The sequence below is a fragment of the Myxocyprinus asiaticus genome, chromosome 28 (assembly GCF_019703515.2).
Source record: "Myxocyprinus asiaticus isolate MX2 ecotype Aquarium Trade chromosome 28, UBuf_Myxa_2, whole genome shotgun sequence".
NCBI classification, from domain to species: domain Eukaryota; kingdom Metazoa; phylum Chordata; class Actinopteri; order Cypriniformes; family Catostomidae; genus Myxocyprinus; species Myxocyprinus asiaticus.
The window spans coordinates 7758408-7781377 of record NC_059371.1 but is presented as its reverse complement, the minus strand read 5'-3'; the positions used below and the strand labels follow the sequence as shown (position 1 = coordinate 7781377).

Below are 22970 nucleotides of genomic sequence, written 5' to 3'. Positions count from 1 at the left end.
GCCACGAAGTGGTAGGCCACGTAAAATGACAGAGCGGGGTCAGCGGATGCTGAGGCTCATAGTGCGCAGAGGTCGCCAACTTTCTGCAGAGTCAATCACTACAGACCTCCAAAGTTCATGTGGCCTTCAGATTAGCTCAAGAACAGTGCGTAGAGAGCTTCATGGAATGGGTTTCCATGGCCGAGCAGCTGCATGCAAGCCATACATCACCTAGTGCAATGCAAAGCGTCGGATGCAGTGGTGTAAAGCACGCCGCCACTGGACTCTAGAGCAGTGGAGACACGTTCTCTGGAGTGACGAATCACGCTTCTCCATCTGGCAATCTGATGGACGAGTCTGGGTTTGGCGGTTGCCAGGAGAACGGTACTTGTCTGACTGCATTGTGCCAACTGTGAAGTTTGGTGGAGGGGGGATTATGGTGTGGGGTTGTTTTTCAGGAGCTGGGCTTGGCCCCTTAGTTCCAGTGAAAGGAACTCTGAATGCTTCAGCATACCAAGAGATTTTGGACAATTCCATGCTCCCAACTTTGTGGGAACAGTTTGGGGATGGCCCCTTCCTGTTCCAACAAGACTGCGCACCAGTGCACAAAGCAAGGTCCCTAAAGACATGGATGAGCGAGTTTGGTGTGGAAGAACTTGACTGGCCTGCACAGAGTCCTGACCTCAACCCGATAGAGCACCTTTGGGATGAATTAGAGTGAAGACTGCGAGCCAGGCCTTCTCGTCCAACATCAGTGTCTGACCTCACAAATGCGCTTCTGGAAGAATGGTCAAAAATTCCCATAAACACACTCCTAAACCTTGTGGAAAGCCTTCCCAGAAGAGTTGAAGCTGTTATAGCTGCAAAGGGTGGGCCGACGTCATATTAAACCCTATGGATTAAGAATGGGATGTCACTTAAGTTCATATGCATCTAAAGGCAGATGAGCGAATACTTTTGGCAATATAGTGTAGATTAAAGAGTTAAGGGAATAGTTCACCCAAAAATGAAAATTGCAGTTGATATTAACTCACTTTAAAGGTTAAAGGGCTCAAAAATATCATAGAAATAGTGCACGCAACGTGTGTAGCATATTACAAGTCTTTTGAAGACATACTGTAAGATAGTCTTTTTGGTGAGCAACAACATGAGAATGTAAGTAATTTTTCAGGGAATATCTTGACGTCTGTTGTGCATTGTTTCTCAACTAAACCTATTGTATGTTTTTGAATAGGACTTTGAATACATCATGTACTTGGGTCCTTTAAGCTTTAAAGTGAGTCATTATCAACTGCTTTTTCTATTGAAATGATGGGTATTCGTGATACTCTTTAAAACATCTCTTTTCGTGTTCAACATAAGAAAGACCTACGAGTTTGGAGCGTTTTTATGTGCTCATACAATCATAAATCATATTTATTCAAGGAAAGATGAAATCTTGGTTAGTTAATGTGATGTACTTTTGCAACCTGTGGCCAACTGAAATCTTTCTCTTTCTCTGTTCTTTCACTTGTTTCGCAGTATCTCGGCTCAATGCTGATTAAGGAGCTCAGAGGAACAGAGTCAACGCAGGACGCCTGTGCTAAAATGAGGGTAGGTGTTCATAGAGTCTCCAGCCAATAAGAGCTCAAGGTCTGCTGTACGCAGTCATGCCAGGACACTGAGAGAATATGATTATTTTTTGGAACAGGCAGTAGCACTTTCAGGGAAAATGCCACCCATGCAAGTCCTCCACAGGACACTAGCGCAAAAAGGACAGTTTCATAATATATATGCCAGAAGAAAAAAGGCTTTCTAACAAGGTCTGTGCAGAAAGTGGGAAATGGGTTTCCACTCTCTCTTGCACTTAGGTCTTTGTGCAAGACCGACTGCAGCTTTGCACTTTAAAGGCTGTGTTTTGATGAGCAGACATTTACATTAGCATTTAAACTATTAAATAATCAACCAGAACCGTTGGCTCAGCCAATCAGTGCATTGATGCAGCTGGACTAAGCAGGGTGGTACACCTTTAATGAAAAGTTGTTGATTCTCACTAAACTTGTCAAGAAAATATCCTGGTCATATTTAATCCTAAATCAAAAAAATAAATAAATGAATTATATTTAGCATAAAGAAAATTAGACCGACATTATGGACTATTAACATATTTTGCATTTTGACATTATTTTTAGGACACTTAAAGGGATAGTTTACCCAAAAATTAAAATTTTCTTATCATTTACTCACCCTCATGCCATCCCATGTGTGTATGACTTTCTCTCTTCAGCAGAACACAAACAAAGATTTTGAGAAGAATATTTCAGCTCTGTAGGTCCATACAATGCAAGTGATTGGTGACCAGACCTTTGTAGCTCCAAAAATCACATAAAGGAAACATAAAAGTAATCCATAAGACTCCAGTGGTTAAATCAATATCGTCAGAAGTGATATGATAGGTGTGGGTGAGAAACACAACAGTACTTTTTTTTACTTTAAATCTCCACTTTAATTTTTACTTTCAGATGTAAAAGTGAAACTAAACAGGCACCGCATGTGACTTTCAGATGTAAAAGTTCAATTGGATATTTAGAGTAAAAAAGGACTTAAATATTGATCTGTTTCTCACCACACCTACTATATTTCTTCTGAAGATATGGATTTAACCACTGGAGTCATATGGATTACTTCTATGCTTGCTTCAAGTTAACTGTGATTTTAAGCAGCATGGAAAATTCCAGAAAATGATGTCAAGCCTTTAGGCAATTGGCTAATTGTTGTAAATTGGAGGTGTACCTGTGGATGTATTTTAAGGCCTACCTTCAAACTCAGTGCCTCTTTGCTTGACATCATGGGAAAATCTAAAGAAATCAGCCAAGACCTCAGAAAAACAATTGTGGAACTCCACAAATCTGGTTCATCCTTGGGAGCAATTTCCAAACACCTGAAGGTACCACGTTCATCTGTACAAACAATAGTACGCATGTATAAACACCATGGGACCACGCAGACATCATACCACTCCTAGAGATGAATGTAGTTTGGTGCGAAAAGTGCAAATCAATCCCAGAACAACAGCAAAGGACCTTGTGAAGATGCTGGAGGAAACAGGTAGACAAGTATCTATATCCACAGTAAAATGATTCCTATATCATCATAACCTGAAATGCTGCTCAGCAAGGAAGAAGCCAATGCTCCAAAACCACCATAAAAAAGTCAGACTACAGTTTGCAAGTGCACATGGGGACAAAGATCTTACTTTTTGGAGAAATGTCCTCTGGTCTGATGAAACAAATATGTAACTGTTTAGCCATCGTTATGTTTGGAGGAACAAGGGTGAGGCTTGCAAGCCGAAGAATACTATCCCAACTGTGAAGCATGGGGGTGACAGGGGACTGGTGCACTTCACAAAATAGATGGCATCATGAGGAAGGAAAATTATGTGGATATATTGAAGCAACATCTCAAGACATCAGCCAGGAAGTTAAAGCTCGGTCGCAAATGGGTCTTCCAAATGGACAATGACCCCAAGCATACCTCCGAAGTTGTGGCAAAATGGCTTAAGGACAGCAAAGTCAAGGTATTGGAGTGGCCATCACAAAGCCCTGACCTCAATCCGATAAAAAAAAAATGTGTGGGCAGAACTGAAAAAGTGTGTGCGAGCAAGGAGGTCTACAAACATGACTCAGTTACACCAGTTCTGTCTGGAGGAATGGGCCAAAATTCCAGCAACTTATTGTGAGAAGCTTGTGGAAGGCTACCCAAAATATTTGACTCAGGTTGAACAATTTAAAGGCAATGCTACCAAATACTAACAAAGTGTATGTAAACTTCTGACCCACTGGGAATGTGATGAAAGAAATAAAAGCTGAAATAAATCATTCTCTCTACTATTATTCTGACATCTTAAAATAGTGATTCTAACTGACCTAAGACAGGGAATGTTTTCTACGATTAAATGTCAGGAACTGCGAAAAACTGAGTTAAATGTATTTGGCTATGGTGTATGTAAACTTCTAACTTCAACTGTGTGTGTATATGTATATATATATATATATATATATATATATATATATATAATCAGTGCAACCAATACTATCATGATACTTTATAATTTAATATATATATATATATATATATATATATATATATATATATATATTTATTTATTTATATTTATTTATATTTATTTATTTATTTTTATTTTTATTTTTTTCCCACATTTCGGTAATGAAAATACCACAGTGCATGAAAACTTAATGAGGAAAAATAGGCTTTAATATAATAATTTTTTCATGTGACCCAGACATGTTCTGTAAGGGTAATGTCATATTCAATCTATTAATATTGTAAATACATTAACAAGCCTTTTTAGAAATCTAAATGTAACACTATCACTCTCTCTTTCTCAGAGGTCGACAGAGCAGATGAGGAAGATCCCCACGATCGTCCTCTCCATCACGTACAAGGGTGTGAAATTCATTGATGCTGCCAACAAGGTGATGACATCATCCGCCTCTCGTTCACGCTCTGTTCACATTAGACAGACTGATAAACTGCCGGTCATTAAACTGAAAGCCCTCCGGCTCCGTGAGGGAGGGGGTATCTTCTCATCACGTCATATGAATGATAAACAGGCATGCTGAGGAATTCAGATTTATTGAGTGATTCTACTGGCTGCTCCGGAGGTCTTTGTCCATTTCATTTCCTGATTGTTAAAGGTCACAGGTGGTACTTTATTTGTTTAAGTAGATTTCTGTTTTCATTTGCAAAGTCTGAAAATAGTTTAGTCAGTGCAAAGGCATTACTGAAATAACATGATTTTTTTTTTTTTTTACAATTCAGGAGACATTTATTTGACATTATTGTAATTATGTTAAAAGCCAACATTAATGTTTTTGCAGTTAATTAAAATAAAGGAATGTTCATGGTTCAATACTAAAGCACTATTGGTCACAACAGAAAATTATTTCAACTCGTCCCGTCAGTAATGTCGTTACAATGGATTTCTGTAGGGCAAGGAATTACACTGGGATATGCAAAAAAACTGTCTTTTATTTAAGGATAGTGATCATATGAAGCCATTTATTATCATATAGTTGTTTGGCTCCTTTTTAAATCATAATGATAACAGAAATCACCCAAATGGCCCTGATCAAAAGTTAACATACCCTTGAATGTGTGGCCTTGTTACAGACACACAAGGTGACACACACATGTTTAAATGGCAATTAAAGGTTAATTTCCCACACCTGTGGCTTTTTAAATTGCAATTAGTGTCTGTGTATAAATAGTCAATGAGTTTGATAGCTCTCACGTGGATGTACTTAGCAGGCTAGATGCTGAGCCATGGGGAGCAGAAAGGAACTGTCAAAAGACCTGTGTAACAAGGTAATGGAACTTTATAAAGATGGAAAAGGATATAAAAAAATATCCAAAGCCTTGAAAATGCCAGTCAGTACTGTTCAATCACTTATTAAGAAGTGGAAAATTCGGGGATCTCTTGATACCAAGCCACGATCAGGTAGACTAAGAAAGATTTCAGCCACAACTGCCAGAAGAATTGTTCAGGATACAAAGAAAAACCCACAGGTAACCTCAGGAGAAATACAGGCTGCTCTGGAAAAAGACAATGTGGTTGTTTCGAGGAGCACAATACAACGATACTTCAACAAAAATGAGCTGCATGGTCGAGTTGCCAGAAAGAAGCCTTTACTGTGCCAATGACACAAAAAAGCCTGGTTACAAAATGCCGGACAACACCTTGACACGCCTCACAGCTTCTGGCACACTGTAATTTGGAGTGACGAGACCAAAATAGAGCTTTATGGTCACAAACATAAGCGCTAAGTTTGGAGAGGGGTCAACAAGGCCTATAGTGAAAAGAATACCATACCCACTGTGAAGCATGGTGGTGGCTCACTGATGTTTTGGGGGTGTGTGAGCTCTAAAGGCACAGGGAATCTTGTGAAAATTGATGGCAAGATGAATGCAGCATGTTATCAGAAAATACCGGTAGACAATTTACATTCTTCTGCACAAAAGCTGCGTATTGGACGCTCTTGGACTTTCCAGCACGACAATGACCCTAAGCACAAGGCCAAGTTGACCCTCCAGTGGTTACAGCAGAAAAAGGTGAAGGTTCTGGAGTGGCCATCACAGTCTCCTGACCATAATATCATCAAGCCACTCTGGGGAGATCTCAAATGTGCGGTTCATGCAAGACGACCAAAGACTTTGCATGACCTGGAGGCATTTTGCCAAGACGAATGGGCAGCTATACCACCTGCAAGAATTTGGGGCCTCATAGACAACTATTACAAAAGACTGCACGCTGTCATTGATGCTAAAGGGGGCAATACACAGTATTAAGAACTAAGGGTATGCAGATTTTGAACAGGGGTCATTTCATTTTTTTCTTTGTTGCCATGTTTTGTTTTATGATTGTGCCATTCTGTTATAACCTACAGTTGAATAAGAATCCCATAAGAAAAAAAAGAAATGTGTTTTGCCTGCTCACTCATGTTTTCTTTAAAAATGATACATATATTACCAATTCTCCAAGGGTATGCAAACTTTTGAGCACAACTGTATAATCGCTAAACAACCTTGTCTGTGCAAGGTTCTATCCAATCTTTCAACTCCTGTCATGACCATGTAAATTCAGTAATCCGGTAATTTCCACCCATACATGCAATGATACTAGAAAGGGGCTGTTTACACAGAGAAAACTCCACCCACAGGAATAACATCAGTAATGCATAACCAAAAGTTAATCCACCTAGAACAGTAGTCTGACTGATAAAATGATGATTAAGACTATTGCACACACACACACAAAAAAAAAAAAAAAATTATATAACCTCCGGAATGTTTTGCCGCATAGACTTCCATTGGAAGTGCATTACTGAAAACACGATTTTTGTTTGTTTTAACAGACCCTCAGAATTATTGTCTGTGATAATCAACAGTATAATCACAGTTGTTTTTTTTTTTTTTTTTTTGTGTGTGTGTGTTTTACTAAAGTAATTTTTGTGTTGTGTTTGCAGAACGTCATTGCAGAACATGAGATCAGGAACATCTCATGTGCAGCTCAGGACCCAGAGGACCTCTGCACGTTTGCTTACATCACTAAAGACCTGCAGAGCAGCCATCATTACTGCCACGTCTTCAGCACCGTAGACGTGGTGAGACATGTCACAAACACACAATCACACTGTATGCAAGAGATAAAAACAATGATCATCTATTGGTTTTGTTTTAGTTTTAAAAATGGGCATAAAGTGACAACCCAAAAACATACCAAAATAGGCAAACCAAAGCGTCCTTTCAATCAAACATTGAAATGTATTAAGATTGATCTACATAGGCCCAACAATATGCACAATGACTAACATGACATAGACTGAATTGGAAAATGTACTTTAGTTTTACAATGTCTTTATAGTTTCAGCGTTTGGTTTCTAAATGTCTCCTGAATTTTGATAGTTTCATGCTCTCTGCAACCACACAAAACACATTGTGGTCAGCACAAACTTTGTTTATCCAAAGAGAACCTGTATTTCATGTAGTCTGGGTTGTATGTTCTTTTTCCTTGTGTATTTTGTTAGCTTTTGTGGGTTAGGGCATGTCATGCAACCTGTCCATGTTGGCATCTGTCTAATTTGTCTATCTTCTACCAGTTAACAGATTAATTTGCACCAAAATTTCATAATTTGATTGGACGCACAGCCTTTGAACTCAACAACAAAACATAAGAAAAGTAGCTGAGTTTTTTGTTAGTTGCATTTTATTATTTGCATTTAGCATTCTGCGATGCTATCAAAACAGACTTAGGAAACATTTTTGGGTCAAGACCCACCAGTTGAAAACCACTGGACTACAATACTGTTAATGCAATGCTGATTCTCTGTCTGTCTCTCTTTCTGGTGTGTGGTGTGTAGTGGGCCGTGTGCCAGTGTTCTGATATGATCAGAATGAGTTTTATAAGTGAACTTGTGAGCAGCAGCCCATTAAAATTGCATTGATCGTACAGCTGTCTGAATAATACAGACACACTCTCAGATCTATTATTGCCTTGAATATTTTAAGCCAGACTCAGATTCCACTGGAATTTAAAGGATTCTAGAGTGCACAATAAGTCTGTTATAACAACACTTAATAAATTAAAGTTGAGAAGGTCATCTGTGTAGTCATGCCATCAGTTTGCTTACTTTAGATTTACAGAGCTTATATGTCTGTTCTTAATTCTAGTGAGCAGTCTTCTATCTGCATAGGCAGCAACCTTCGGTTTTATTGTATGCATGCATTCAAACGCTCTATCCTTTCAAAGTATACTCCATTTAACCATGTGCACATACACAGGCGGTCGCTGCATACACGCTACTACTGCTGTGTGATACTGGACTATTTTTCTTCAGGAGTTTCGACCTATAAAGATGTATTTTTAGTCTTTCAGACTCCGGTTATAGAAATGTAGGTATTTCCTGACCACCTCGCACACGCACACTTGACGTGCGCATCCACTGTTGTTGTTTCCACCTTTGTCTCCTGTTCTTTAATCTATCATCTTCTTGAACTACTTCATCAAAACAATGGCCCAACTGTGTTTCCAACTATTTAGAGCAAAAAATTCCAGGATCATGCGCAGACCATTTGTACAGAGTATGTGTACATTGCTGATAAAGATTTTTGTGACTTGCCCTACGTGCAGATGCTAATGTATGTGTAAAAACCATATAAAAAGTATACTTTGGGCTCAAGAAAGCAAAACCATCATGGAACCACACAAGTAACTGTTTTGAAATGCACTCCTAAATTGAAGTGCAGAGAAGGCTCGACTCACAATTGATTCAAGTAAAGTTTGATGTTAGCATGTTGCTAAGCTAACTTGATACTCTGATCGGCAAAAACATGCATAGCATACACAAAGATTGTGTAACAGAGCTTTTTAATTATATTGAATAATTTTTTAGCAGTACTTTGCAGTATATTTAACATTTCTACCAACTCTAGTTTTTCACGATGCATCTTGGGATCCTCTCTGTCAGTTTGTTTACACGCACTTTAAAAGTTCCATTGCAGTCGGACTTAACAATAATTCATATTTTTTAAATGTCATTTAAACAGACTGATTTTTGCAAAGTGTGACTAACAGACCTAGATCATCCTGTATTTAAGGGTAATGAATTGTGTTCCTTATGAAATCCAAATGTGATGCAATTTGTTCTGACAGTGTTTCAGTATTTGTTTTGTATTGAATAATTTTCACATTCAATTGTCAATGTTAAAAATTACAGATTAGAAAACAAATCGAGAGAAATGACCCTGAAAAACACACAGACACTACTGCTACCACTACTACACTGACAGTAGTGGGAAAAGATCAAGAAAGATCAGTGACTATTTGCGCACAACTTCTGTCATGTTTCCTATCAAATGGCACCATTTTGTTAAAAGTATGATTTTGATAACTGTTTCCCCCCATTTTGATTCCTATGTAAGTACACTATGTCGCAATAAACTCTGGAGCATTTTTAAAACAGAACAATACAGGTTTAGTTAAAATGCTTAACATGAAAAATTCTCAATGTTTTAATACATTGTCACGTTAAGCATTTTTCAAGTTAAATGTCCCATCAATCAAGTCAGTGAATCGCAAAATAAAATGTCTCATATTTGGCTGGTAGAAAGTTGGCAACCCTACGCAAGACATGTATTTAACCCGGTGTATAAGTTGCCCTTCCTTTAAATATTCGATTAGGCATTGTGTTATCTATACTTGGACAGACAGATGAACACTGTTGCTTGAATATGCAAAAAACATGCTGTAGCTTAATTATAACTCTGCACGTTGATGTACTGTGTGAAGGATAAATATGATGCTGCTTTAGAATCTGGCTAAAACTAGCACTTTCTTAGGCCATGTCCACGCTAATCTGTTTTCATTTGAAAACCCATCAATTTAGCTATGTTTATGCCTCTCATCCACACCAGAATGGTGTCTTTCTCTACCAAAAACAGAGCCTTTCAAAAACGCTCTGCATTACCACATACTTTGGGGAAAAAAAGATGACAACTGGAAACTGAAAATGGAGTTTTCAAACGAAAACGTATTAGTGTGGATGTGACCTTAGAAGGCAACAAAGTTGCAGCCTACTGTCCAGAACATCCTTCACCTTTGAAGTGCATCTATGATGACTTATAAAGCTGGTAGGCAGCTCAAGTGGTTTTGGAACAGAGCTATACTTAGTAGTCAGAAATGTAGAAGGACATTTGTTGCATTGCTCAAAAATGCCATCCCCTTGTCATCCACAGACTCTGTTAGACACAAAGATGTCACACTGTCTCAACCTTCTGAATCCTCAAAAGCTTGTTGCAATGAAAGAAGAAACAATAAGAGAGAGACGTTACTGGCCTTTATTTTGAGATTTGAGAGAGTATGGTCACTGTTGTTGTGGAAATTTTATTTTAAGTTTCGCCCAAAAAAAAACAACATATGCAAACACCAAACCGATTTCATATCCTGTCCTCCATGCAGAGATTACAAGCGTTATTTGAGAAAATATCTTCTCCACAGGGGTATCTGGAGCCATTCTGGTGTCTCTTTACAAAGCTCTTGACTCAACAGTGTCTAATATACAATTAGATTTCTTTCCATAACTAAGCTTGTTATTAGACACTTTATGAATTATTATGTTTCTTAAGTGCAATATAATTTTATAGTGTATTGATGTATGATTCTGTTGATGAGACTATTTAAGAAACTTCATCTGAAGATGGATTGCAATGGTCATGATAATTTCTTAGTGGTTTAAGCACCCTGTCATCATTGTTAATTACTCTGTCTCTGCCTCCCTGCCAGAATCTGACCTATGAGATAATTCTGACCCTGGGACAGGCGTTTGAAGTAGCCTATCAGCTGGCACTGCAGGCCCAGAGGACCAGACAGCAGCAGAGTGCAGCAGGAGGGGCGGAAATCATCGAGACCAAGAGCAGCAGACCCATCCCCAAACCACGAGGGAGTATGCGCAAGTCAGGGGTGAGAGTTCACACACTTGGCACACCCACAGGCCACCAAAATCAATTCACTGTCTTGTTTAGTTTCTTATCAGTCCGCCTGAACAAAAGTCATTCTTCTACATTTTTACAAGGTAGTGCTTCAAAGGAGGAACTTGTTGCTGGATTTGAGGTTTGTGAGGTTCAGGGCATTGAATCCTTGAGAGATATTCAACAGTTTTGTTTGAGACACTTAGTAGCAAGGGAAGAAAATATCCTTAAGCACACCTGTATTCTGCTTTTTTCTCAGAATTGTATCCGATTCAGATTTACCTGCCTCCAAATACTACAGACAATCCTGTTGCTGGTTGTTTTACATGTCAGTCAGATGGTCGACATGTAGACAGCCAAACAGGAAAAAAGGATTGTACTGATATCATCTTTTCTGTATTTCAAAATTAAATGTTCTTAGCTGTAAAGCCATTGATTTCCTTCTGAAATGAAGCTGTAGAGCCCTCTGCTGGTTCTTTGAATAATCAAACATTAAAATAAAGCTTTGTATTGCTTTCAACCTCTTTTCTTCTTTGGACAAACACCATAAGATTATATTTTTCAAAACCGACATTACAAATTGTTAATTAATGTTTTAATTGCCTTATAAGATATAGAAATTTTTCACACTACCTCAAAGTTTTGAAACGTGTGCAACAGAAGTAAAACAGTGCATGATTATGGAACTTGCAGAATGAAATATTGTACTACAATGAAATGTTTTTGTTTTTTACTCTGAGCTTTTCAGTATCAGCAGAGTGTGTATGAATAGGTTTAGTTTTTTTGCAAACATTTTATACTTCAGTGTCATTTAGTTGTGTCTATCAAGTTATTCATAAATACTTTAAAATACAATTCACACAAAACAATTACTTGAATACTATGATGAACATGTTTTCCATTTCTGAGTTCAAAGTCATTTTGATATATATATATATATATATATATATATATATATATATATATATATATATATAAACTCAGAAAAAAAAGTCCCTTTTTCAGGACACTGTATTTTAAAGATAATTTTGTAAAAATCCAAATAACTTTACAGATCTTTATTGTAAAGGGTTTAAACAATGTTTTCCATGCTTGTTCAATGAACCATAAACAATTAATGAACATGCACCTACGGTCGTTAAGACACTAACAGCTTACAGAGGGTAGGCAATTTAGATCACAGTTACAAAAACTAAGGACACTAAAGAGACCTTTCTACTGACTCTGAAAAACACCAAAAGATGCCCAGGGTCCCTGCTCATCTGCGTGAACGTGCCTTAGGCATGCTGCATGGAGGCATGAGGACTGCAGATGTGGCCAGTGCAATAAATTGCAATGTCCATACTGTGAGACGTCCAAGACAGCGCTACAGAGAGACAGGAAGGACAGCTGATCCTCGCAGTGGCAGACCACATGTAACAACACCTCCACAGGATCGGTACATCCGAATATCACACCTGCGGGACAGGTACAGGATGGCAACAACAACTGCCCGAGTTACACCAGGAATGCACAATCCCTCCATCAGTGTTTAGACTGTCCACAACAGGCTGAGAGAGGCTGGACTGAGGGCTTGTAGTCCTGTTGTAAGGCAGGTCCTTACCAGACATCACCGGCAACAATGTCGCCTATGGGCACAAACCCACCTTCGCTGGACCAGACAGGACTGGCAAAAAGTGCTCTTAACTGACGAGTCGCAGTTTTGGCTCACCAGGGGTGATGGTTGGACTCGCGTTTATTGTCGAAGGAATGAGCGTTACACCGAGGCCTGTACTCTGGAGCGGGATCGATTCGGAGGTGGAGGGTCCGTCATGGTCTGGGGCGGTGTGTCACAGCATCATCGGACTGAGCTTGTTGTCATTGCAGGCAATCTCAATGCTGTGCGTTACAGGGAAGACATCCTCCTCCCTCATGTGGTACCCTTCCTGCAGGCTCATCCTGACATGGCCCTCCAGCATGACAATGCCACCAGCCATACTGCTCGTTCTGTGCGTGATTTCCTGCAAGACAGGAATGTCAGTGTTCTGCCATGGCCAGTGAAGAGCCTGGATCTCAATCCCATTGAGCACGTCTGGGACCTGTTGGATCGGAGAGTGAGGGCTAGGGCCATTCCCCCCAGAAATGTCCAGGAACTTGCAAGTGCCTTGGTGGAAGAGTGGGGTAACATCTCACAGCAAGAACTGGCAAATCTGGTGCAGTCCATGAGGAGGAGATGCACTGAAGTACTTGGCCACACCAGATACTGACTGTTACTTTTGATTTTGACCCCCCTTTGTTCAGCGACACACTATTCCATTTCTGTTAGTCACATGTCTGTGAAACTGGTTCAGTTTATGGCTTAGTTGTTGAATCTTTTTATGTTCATACAAATATTTACACATGTTAAGTTTGCTGAAAATAAAAGCAGATGAAAGTGAGAGCTGAGTTTATATATATACATACACTACCAGTCAAAAGTTTTGAAACACTTGACTGAAATGTTTCTCATGATCTTAAAAATCTTTTGATCTGAAGGCGTATGCTTAAATGTTTGAAATTAGTTTTGTTGACAAAAATATAATTGTGCCAACATATTAATATATTTCATTATAAAACCAAAATGTAATAAAAAACAATTAATAAAAAAAAAGTTTTTTAAATTGATGACTTGGACCAATAATAAAGAAAAGCAGCCAATAAGTGCCCAACATAGATGGGAACTCCTTCAATACTGTTTAAAAAGCATCCCAGGATGATACCTCAAGAAGTTTCTTGAGAAAATGTCAAGAGTACATTTCTGCAAATTCTAGGCAAAGGGTGACTACTTTGAAGATGCTATAAAATATAACACAGTTTTGATTTATTTTGGATTTTGTTTAGTCACAACATAATTTCCATAGTTCCATTTATGTTATTCCATAGTTTTGATGACTTTACTATTATTCTAAAATGTGAAAAAAATTATAATAAAGAATGAGTAAGAGTTTCAAAACCTTTGACTGGTAGTGTGTGTGTATGTATGTATGTATGTATGTATGTATGTATGTATGTGTGTATGTATGTATGTATGTATGTGTGTGTGTGTGTGTGTGTGTGTGTGTGTGTGTGTGTGTATGTATATATATATATATGTGTGTGTATATATATATATATATATATATATATATATATATATATAGATATATAGATATATAGATAGATACAGTACTGTGCAAAAGTTTTAGGCACTTGTGAAAAATGTTGCATAGTGAGGATGTCTTGAAAAATAATGCCATAAATAGTTTTCATTTATCAATTAATATCATACAAAGTCCAGTAAACATAAAAAAGCTAAATTAATTTTTTTTATATACTTTGACTTTAAAACAGCCCAATTCTCCTAGGTACACCTGGACACAGTTTTTCTTGGTTGTTGGCAGATAGGATGTTCCAAGCTTCTTGGAGAATTTGCCACAGTTCTTCTATCTATTTAGGCTGTCTCAATTGCTTCTGTCTCTTCATGTACTCCCAGACTGACTCGATGTTCAGTGGGGGGGCTCTGTGGGGTCAATGCCATCTCTTACAGAGTGCCCTGTTCTTCTATTCCAATCTTTTCTATTTGCAAAAGTAATGTTTGGGAGTCTAAAATTAATTTTTCCTATTGACACACTAAAGCTGAAGATATAAATAACCATCTTAAGACAAATGTTTTTGTGAAACATCTTAAGTGCCTAAAACTTTTGCGCAGTACTATATATTAGGGGTGTAAATCGGACGTTTCATCACAATACGATCTTACAGTGCATCAGGAAAGTATTCACAGCGCTTCACTTTTTCCACATGTTATGTTACAGCCTTATTCCAAAATGGATTAAATTCATTATTTTCCTCAATTCTACAAACAATACCCCATAATGACAACGTGAAAGAAGTTTGTTTGAAATATTTGCAAATTTATTAAAAATAAAAAACGAAAAAAATCACATGTACATAAGTATTCACAGCCTTTGCTCAATACTTTGTTGAAGCACCTTTGGCACCAATTACAGCCTCAAGTCTTTTTGAATATGATGCTACAAGCTTGGCACACCTATTTTTGGGCACTTTCTCCCATTCTTCTTTGCAGGATCTCTTGAGCTCCATCAGGTTGGATGGGGAGCGTCGGTGCACAGCCATTTTCAGATCTCTCCAGAGATGTTCAATCGGGTTCAAGTCTGGGCTTTGGCTGGGCCACTCAAGGACATTCACAGAGTTGTCCCGTAGCCTCTCCTTTGTTATCTTGGCTATGTGCTTAGGGTCGTTGTCCTGTTGGAAGATGAACCTTCACCCCAACCTGAGGTCCAGAGCGCTCTGGAGCACGTTTTCATCAAGGATGTCTCTGTACATTGCTGCATTCATCTTTCCCTCGATCCTGACTAGTCTCCCAGTTCCTGCTGCTGAAAAACATTCACACTGCATGATGCTGCCACCACCATGCTTCACTGTAGGGATGGTATTGGCCAGGTGATGAGCGGTGCCTGGTTTCCTCCAGGCATGACACTTGCCATTCAGGCCAAAGAGTTCAATCTTTGTTTCTCATGGTCTGAGAGTCCTTCAGGTGCCTTTTGGCAAACTCCAGGTGGGCTGTCATGTGCCTTTTACTGAGGAGTGGCTTCCGTCTGGCCACTCTACCATACAGGCCTGAATGGTGGAGTACTGCAGAGATGGTTGTTCTTCTGGAAGGTTCTCCTCTCTCCACAGAGAAACGCTGGAGCTCTGTCAGAGTGACTATCGGGTTCTTGTTCACCTCACTGACTAAGGCCCTTCTCCCCCGATCGCTCAGTTTGGCCGGGCGGCCAGCTAGCTCTAGGAAGAGTCCTGGTGGTTCCAAACTTCTTCCATTTACGGATGATGGAGGCCACTGTGCTCATTGGGACCTTCAATGCTGCAGAAATTTTTCTGAACCCTTCCCCAGATCTGTGCCTCGATACAATCCTGTCTTGGAGGTCTACAGACAATTCCTTGGACTTCATGGCTTGGTTTGTGCTCTGACATGCACTGTTAACTGTGGGACCTTATATAGACAGGTGTGTGCCTTTCCAAATCATGTCCAATCAACTGAATTTACCACAGGTGGACTCCAATCAAGTTGTAGAAACATCTCAAGGATGATCAGTGGAAACAGGATGCACCTGAGCTCAATTTTGAGTGTCATGGCAAAGGCTGTGAATACCTATGTACATGTGATTTTTTTTTTTTTATTTTATTTTTTTTTTTTTTTAATAAATTTGCAAAGATTTCAAACAAACTTCTTTCACGTTGTCATTATGGGGTATTGTTTGTAGAATTTTTAGGAAAATAATGAATTTAATCCATTTTGGAATAAGGCTGTAACATAAAATGTGGAAGAAGTGAAGCGCTCTGAATACTTTCTGGATGCACTGTATATCGATTCTCTTGGCCTGCGAGCCGATATTTGCCAATACTACAAAATCTGCCACGATACAATTTCGATTTGATTCCGGGCCATGCGATTGATATTCTGATATTATGTGCCTATTTTATACAGTCAGTTAATTTATTTTTGCCCTCAAATGCAACCAAAATATAATTTGAATATTTTATTGAGCTCCCTGAAAAGTGCAAATTTAGTATCCACATTGGGACAACCACAACAAAATAAGGTACTTCAAATGTTGATTTTTTTTTTTTTTTTTTTTACAGATAATAATATAAAAATGTCACACTCAAGTGATCATCAATCATTTGATTACAGATTATTTTTCAGTTTAATCCAATTCAAAGTACTTACATACCCATGACTTGTTTCCAACTATCCGTGTTATCCGCAGTTTTCTTGGCTACAACTTCCACAGTTGTAATGAAAAATTCTGTTACAGTTAACTGGGATAAATGGGTGTTGATGTGTAGATGTGTAAAGTCTTATAACTGATGCTAGTGCTGAGCAGGTGTTTCTCTTTCCCTCATTAGTGCTGTTCAGAATGTCAGCATTGTCAAGACATGATGATGGTTGAACTGCTCCATGGTACTTTAAAATAGGAAATTGTCATGTAAATTTCAAATGGGTCACATGCACAACGATATCGATGAAAGCCCGAATTAATCGCGAGTGAGCCGCTCTGTGTTTGTCACGAGAGTTCGCATTTAAGGAGTGCCCGGCTGATACGCTCACACAGATCCTGTCACTGGAGCTTGCGTTTCACGGAAGCCCGGTTGACGCATGGATAGCAGAGCACAATTTGGCTTCACAGACCCTGTGCACATCCTTGTCTCACATGAAAAGCATATTTAGCGCTCAAAGTGAAATTAATGTAATAAGGTTGCTTCACGGAAATGCGTACAGACGTTGCTGTCATGTGAGTATTAAAATAAAGGTGCATTTTTTTTAATTTTATCCCCTTTTCTCCTAATTTGGAATGCCCAATTCCTACTACTTAATAGGTCCTCATGGTGGAGCGGTTACTCACCTCAATTCGGGTGGTGGAGGACAAGTCTCAGTTGCCTCCGCTTCTGAGACAGTCAATCCGTGCATCTTATCATGTGGCTCATTGTGCGTGACACCGCAGAGACTCCCTACATGTGGAGGCTCATGCTACTCTCCGCGATCCACGCACAAATTACCACACGCCGCATTGAGAGCAAGAACCACTAATCGCGACCACGAGGAGGTTACCCCATGTGACTCTACCCTCCCTAGCAACTGGGCCAATTTGGTTGCTTAGGAGACCTGGCTGGAGTCACTCAGCACACCCTGGATTCGAACTCGCGACTCCAGGGGTGGTAGTCTGCGTCAATACTCGCTGAGCTACCCAGGCCCCAATATAGGTGCAACTTAAAAATATAGAAAAATTCTATATCGATATTTTCACGTTGTATCTATAACATTGGATCGTTGGTTATTGGATCGATGCATCGATCCAGATCAATGAATCATTACACCCCTAATATATATATATATATATCGCAATACAATGAGTATTTGACTTATTTTACAGAGTGCTTCCCCAAATTAAACCTCATAGCGAGGTGTAAATGCCTTCACTATTTAATAGACCATTATACTGTAACTCTGTCAGTTGCGATTTCTCCGAGTAGGCAAGGGAGACAGTGTCTCCTCAATTTTGTGTGAGCAAAATAAACAACTGTACATAAAGAAAACAAAACATATTACGAAATTTGAGCTCAAAAAATGTGCATAGCAGTCATATTTCTGCAGTCACTCTGCGGATAAAGTTTCAAAGGGAGGCACCATCTCTCACGCATCACATCAGCTCATTGCAATGTCACTGCTCAAAGCGTGTGGTGAATGGGAGGCGGGGTAACTGCCGAATACAGCGAAAAGTCACATGAGGGGACACATTGGCTCCGATTAGCGGTAATTCGTTCAATATGTGGTCAATCAATCAATGCGATAGTGCCTGCCTATCATGCACTCATCCTCATAGCGTGTCTCTGCAGATCGCTATGAATGGGATGAACTGATGGATGTGCAGCAACCATTTGCACAGAAAACAACTAACCGACATGGACAACAGCACTTTTTGTCACATCCAAATCTAAATGAACTTAAAATTACTTGAAATCTGAAATGGTATGTGAGTGACACGCTTTTTAGTGAGCACTCGCTCCGTGCCATCACGAACCCTGTGTTGTTTACCAAGGAGTAGATGACAGATTATCCAAAAATAAGATGTCTATAAAAATAATAGGTGAACGGATGAAATACAGTAGGTATTGTTTTTGAGGCAATAAAAAAAATTATAATTATAAAACAATGCATACATTTGATGAGCTTTTGATTTGACTTGGTTTAATAAATAGTGTTAATATCAACTTGCAAAAATAAGTATTTATATATTATATATTTCATGCTTATTCATATGCCTTCCCATACAGAAATCTGACATATGGCAGTTAACATATATAATATTAAATTAATCTATACAAATTTGAAGATGATAAACTGATTTAAGAAAATATGTTACATATAGAACAACAGCCATTTTTAGAAACTGTTATTATGTTGTTGCATTTATAAGCAAAATATGTCACTTTTTATATTATATATTTTTATGCAGGCCTACTTTTAAATATCTTATGTTGTGATAAATCAGATTTCACATTTGTATGGGTTCTACCTGAAAGCTATTTAAATATTAACTGGAACTGAAATAGGAATTAACAAAATCTGTAAAAAACAAAACAAAACAAAAAAACAATGCTGAGATGGCACTTTGCCTCATTTCAAAAGTCCACCACACGCCACTGAACTCTGTATATCAGTTATGTCAGCTACATCATAGTGTGTTGTTCTTCTGACGACTGCTGCATCATGTTGTTTCAGGTAGAGGCAATGGATGTGGACCCTCACGGTCAGAGCAGCACTGAGTGGATCATGGACTCCAAAGATCCCAAACGCACCGTTAGCACCAAGTACGAGACCACCATATTCTGATTGGACGTTCCTCTGCTCCCCCACGTCCCCTCCCCTCACACCTTTTCCATTTGCTCTGTGCCTTCACTCTCTAGATAGACTGTGATCTCCCCTCGTCGCCATGACCGAATTCCTTCTTTCTTGCTCTCCTCTGCACATGGAAGCCACCTCTCCCTTCACCTGTTCTTTTCTCTCTGCCTGTCTTGCACAGTCCTGCTGAAGTCTACCTTTTTTTTTGTGCTCTTGCTGTCCAACAATCCTTTGAGGTCCTACTCGTCTAAAACAAACTCTTTCTGAGCAAACACTTTCCCTCAATATCTCTCTGCCCCTCTAAGAACCTTCCAGATTCTCAGTCCTAAAATAGCTTGTTAAGTTCTTATAGGTATACCGCTCATTATAGAAACATTCTCTACCCTTTAGTCTCACCATAACTGCCGATTTATGTCCTCCTTCCCCTTTGGTGACAGAATCAACTGGGTTTTTTTTTTTTTTTTTTTTTTTTTACCAGGTTTAGATCCCGGACGAGCCCCCGATTTTTGCACTCTGCTGCTTTTTAAACACAGGGCAATCATTGCCAGGTTTTAACAGTAGAAATTAACATGTTAAGATGTAACACATAACCAAAGACAAGCTTTGCTCTGGACCAGAACATCTGTTTTCAAATCTGAAGAAACTAAAACGTGTAACATTTCCTACTCCATGCTGCCAATGGACTTTCACCTTCATCATCCTTAATGATGTTTTTTCCTCTTAATGTGTTTATCTTTCTTTTTTCCTCTTCTCTGATGCTTGTCTCTATCAGGCGTCGACCACAGTGAGGCACTGCTGAAGAACTCATTCACATCCTCTTCCTCCTTCAGTTTGAACTAAAACTCCTGAGCTGTACTAAACATGTAGCATCAGATCAAAAGTATCAACACTGCCAAGGATTACAATAGCAAACATTGTGACATTTAGTATTTTTTGTTGTTGTTTTGTTACAGCCTGGCCTCATCATTTTTCCCATGGACTATCAGGACTAGATGGGTTTTCATTGTCATTTATGTTAATATGCATCTCTAATAGATGATCTCACTATATTTTATGTCCAGATTGGATGTTAGACAGCTGGTAGATGCTACCTTTAGTGTTCAAGAAGATAACTGAGTTGGGAATCGAATGACTTCACTGTAAATTTAATTTTGCTGCCAAATATGGATTTGCGTTTAGCACTGTGATATGACGTATTGTCTTAAGTCTCAAATAGTAGACCAGGCTGGGCCTAAATGTCTAACAAATCACAAAGATGAACACTCACTGAGCTCTTTATTAGGAACACCTATACACCTACTTATTCATGCAATTATCTAATCAGCCAATCGTGTGACAGCAATGCAATAAGCTTCAGTTAATGTTCACATCAACCATCAGAATGGGGAAAAAAATGTGATCTCAGTGATTTCGATCATGGCATGATTGTTGGTGCCAGATGGCTGGTTTGAGTATTTCTGTAACTGCTGATCTCCTGGGATTTTCATGCACAACAGTCACTAGAGTTAATTCAGAATGGTGCCAAAAACAAAAACATTGTTTTGATCTTGTTGATGAGAGAGGTCAATAGAGAATGGCCAGACTGGTTCGAGCTGACAAAAGGCTACAGTAACTCGGATAACCACTCTTTACAATTGTAGTGAGCAGAATAGCAACTCAGAATGCACAACACGTCGAACCTTGAGGCGGATTGGCTACAACAGCAGAAGACCACGTCGGGCACTTTATAAGCACCATAGTGTTCCTAATAAAGTGCTCAGTGAGTTTATCTGAAAAGAACAAAATTAATATTGACTGCTTTTTTTTTAGGCGTTATCAAGTGGTACTAGCAGAATAAGCATCGTGAAATCAGTGACGTTTAGAACGTCGGTTTCGCACAAGAGTGTCATGGCACATCACCCTGAGATGTTGCTTGGAAATGCTGTTTTGTCTATAATTTTCCTGGATTTTAAGATAGAAATTTAATCAGATGTACTAGCCTTATCAACATGCAATCTATGTGATTCCAATCTTCATGCAATCATGTAAAGGATAGGTGCTTAAACCTTTACAAATATGTAGAACTTACCGGAAATAAATCGCATCACAAGGTTATCGAGATTATACCATTGACACACTGGTAGCCAGTTTCTGCCCATTTTTTGTCAAATCCCATTACAGTTGGGATAATTATGGAGAGATGACTCAATCAATGTAGTAATTGAACATGTATGGTCATACAGAAGTTATTTATTGCCATAATCAGCATCTTAATGTTTGTTACCACAGAAAATAATTTGTTTCTCATATTTAAAAAGAAGCAAAAATCACAATTACATTGAGGCACTTACAATGGAAGTAAATGCGGCCAGTCCATAAACATTAAAATACGCACAGTTTCAAAACTATATCCACAAGACGTAAATATTATACATGTTAACATGACTTTTGTGTGATAAAATCTATTATGAACTTTTTCTGTGTAAAGCTATATCCAACAGTACAACTTTGTTGCCTTGATGACACAATGCTGGTATACCCTGTATTTGATTTTATGACAATAAAATCTTGCTAATGCATAATGTTTATGTCTTGTTGCTATACTTTTGAAAGAGTGTGTACTTTAGCATTTATGGACTGGCCTCATTCACTTCCATAGGAAGTGCCTAACAGCACACCATGATTTTTGCTTATTTTTAAATAAACGAGGGACGAGTTGAAATTATTTTCTGTTGTAAACAGCAATATGCTACAAAGGCTGTCTACCTTGTGTTGAACCTGGAACTTTTCTTTAATTAGACTAAAATCTACTTTTATTGCCTGCTTCTCCTTCCTGCATGAAATTTTACTTATTTCCTTTTTATGTCATTCGGTTTGTTCTGTTTCCGTGCAAAAATCCTATGTCCTCTGATACAAACTTTTCCCATTGGAATCCACGAGGTAGCCATTTGTAATGCCTAATAAAAATGCCTGATTGATAAATGCCTTGATTGCCCAATCAGAATAGAGTATTCCAAATAGCGGTGTTTTAATAATAATAGCTAATTAAAGTATATCCTTTGACAATTTAATATCATTATATGATTCAATGAAAAAAATTGGTATTACCATATTTATCATTGAGAGTGCAAAGTCATGGTTTGATATGATTATGTGTAGTATTTTGCATTGGGTGTACTAGCTTAGCATGCTAATCGGTTGACATGCTAACTATAAGCTAACTGAAAACATAAAAGGGAGAAATGTTTAACACTTTTTTGATTGTTATATTGAGTTAAATAAACAGTGGCATACAAACTAAAATAACACCAGAAACATTTATAATAAAAACAGGGTAAAATCTGTTTTCATATTGACTCTGATTGATGTGTTATGATGTTAAGACTAAAACTAGTGAAGTTGTAGTATTTGTAATCAGGCACTGAATAGAATATCAGAAAATATTTGTTCAGCCAATGAAATCACTTTGGGCACAAAAGGGAATACGATTTTGCAGGGGAAATTGATTTGGCACGACACCATCTTTCCCTCCTCCGTTATCCATTTTAAATGATATTAGTATATT

General features: G+C 38.5%; 1 protein-coding gene across 6 annotated transcripts in view; it reads left to right on the top strand.

Annotated features, from left to right (window-relative positions):
* LOC127418878 (ankyrin repeat and SAM domain-containing protein 1A) overlaps window positions 1–22970 on the top strand; it is a 171063-nt gene that overhangs the window by 146854 nt on the left and 1239 nt on the right. For 5 of the 6 annotated variants that reach the window (XM_051659752.1, XM_051659749.1, XM_051659751.1 and 2 more), the window contains 5 exons: window positions 1501–1572; window positions 4368–4454; window positions 7005–7142; window positions 10820–10996; window positions 19307–22749. In XM_051659752.1, the coding sequence (XP_051515712.1) occupies window positions 1501–1572; window positions 4368–4454; window positions 7005–7142; window positions 10820–10996; window positions 19307–19417 (585 nt within the window). In that variant the 3' untranslated portion in view covers window positions 19418–22749. Of the gene's footprint in view, window positions 1–1500; window positions 1573–4367; window positions 4455–7004; window positions 7143–10819; window positions 10997–19306; window positions 22750–22970 lie in introns of those variants that run through there. The other variant, XM_051659750.1, reaches the window with a different exon arrangement.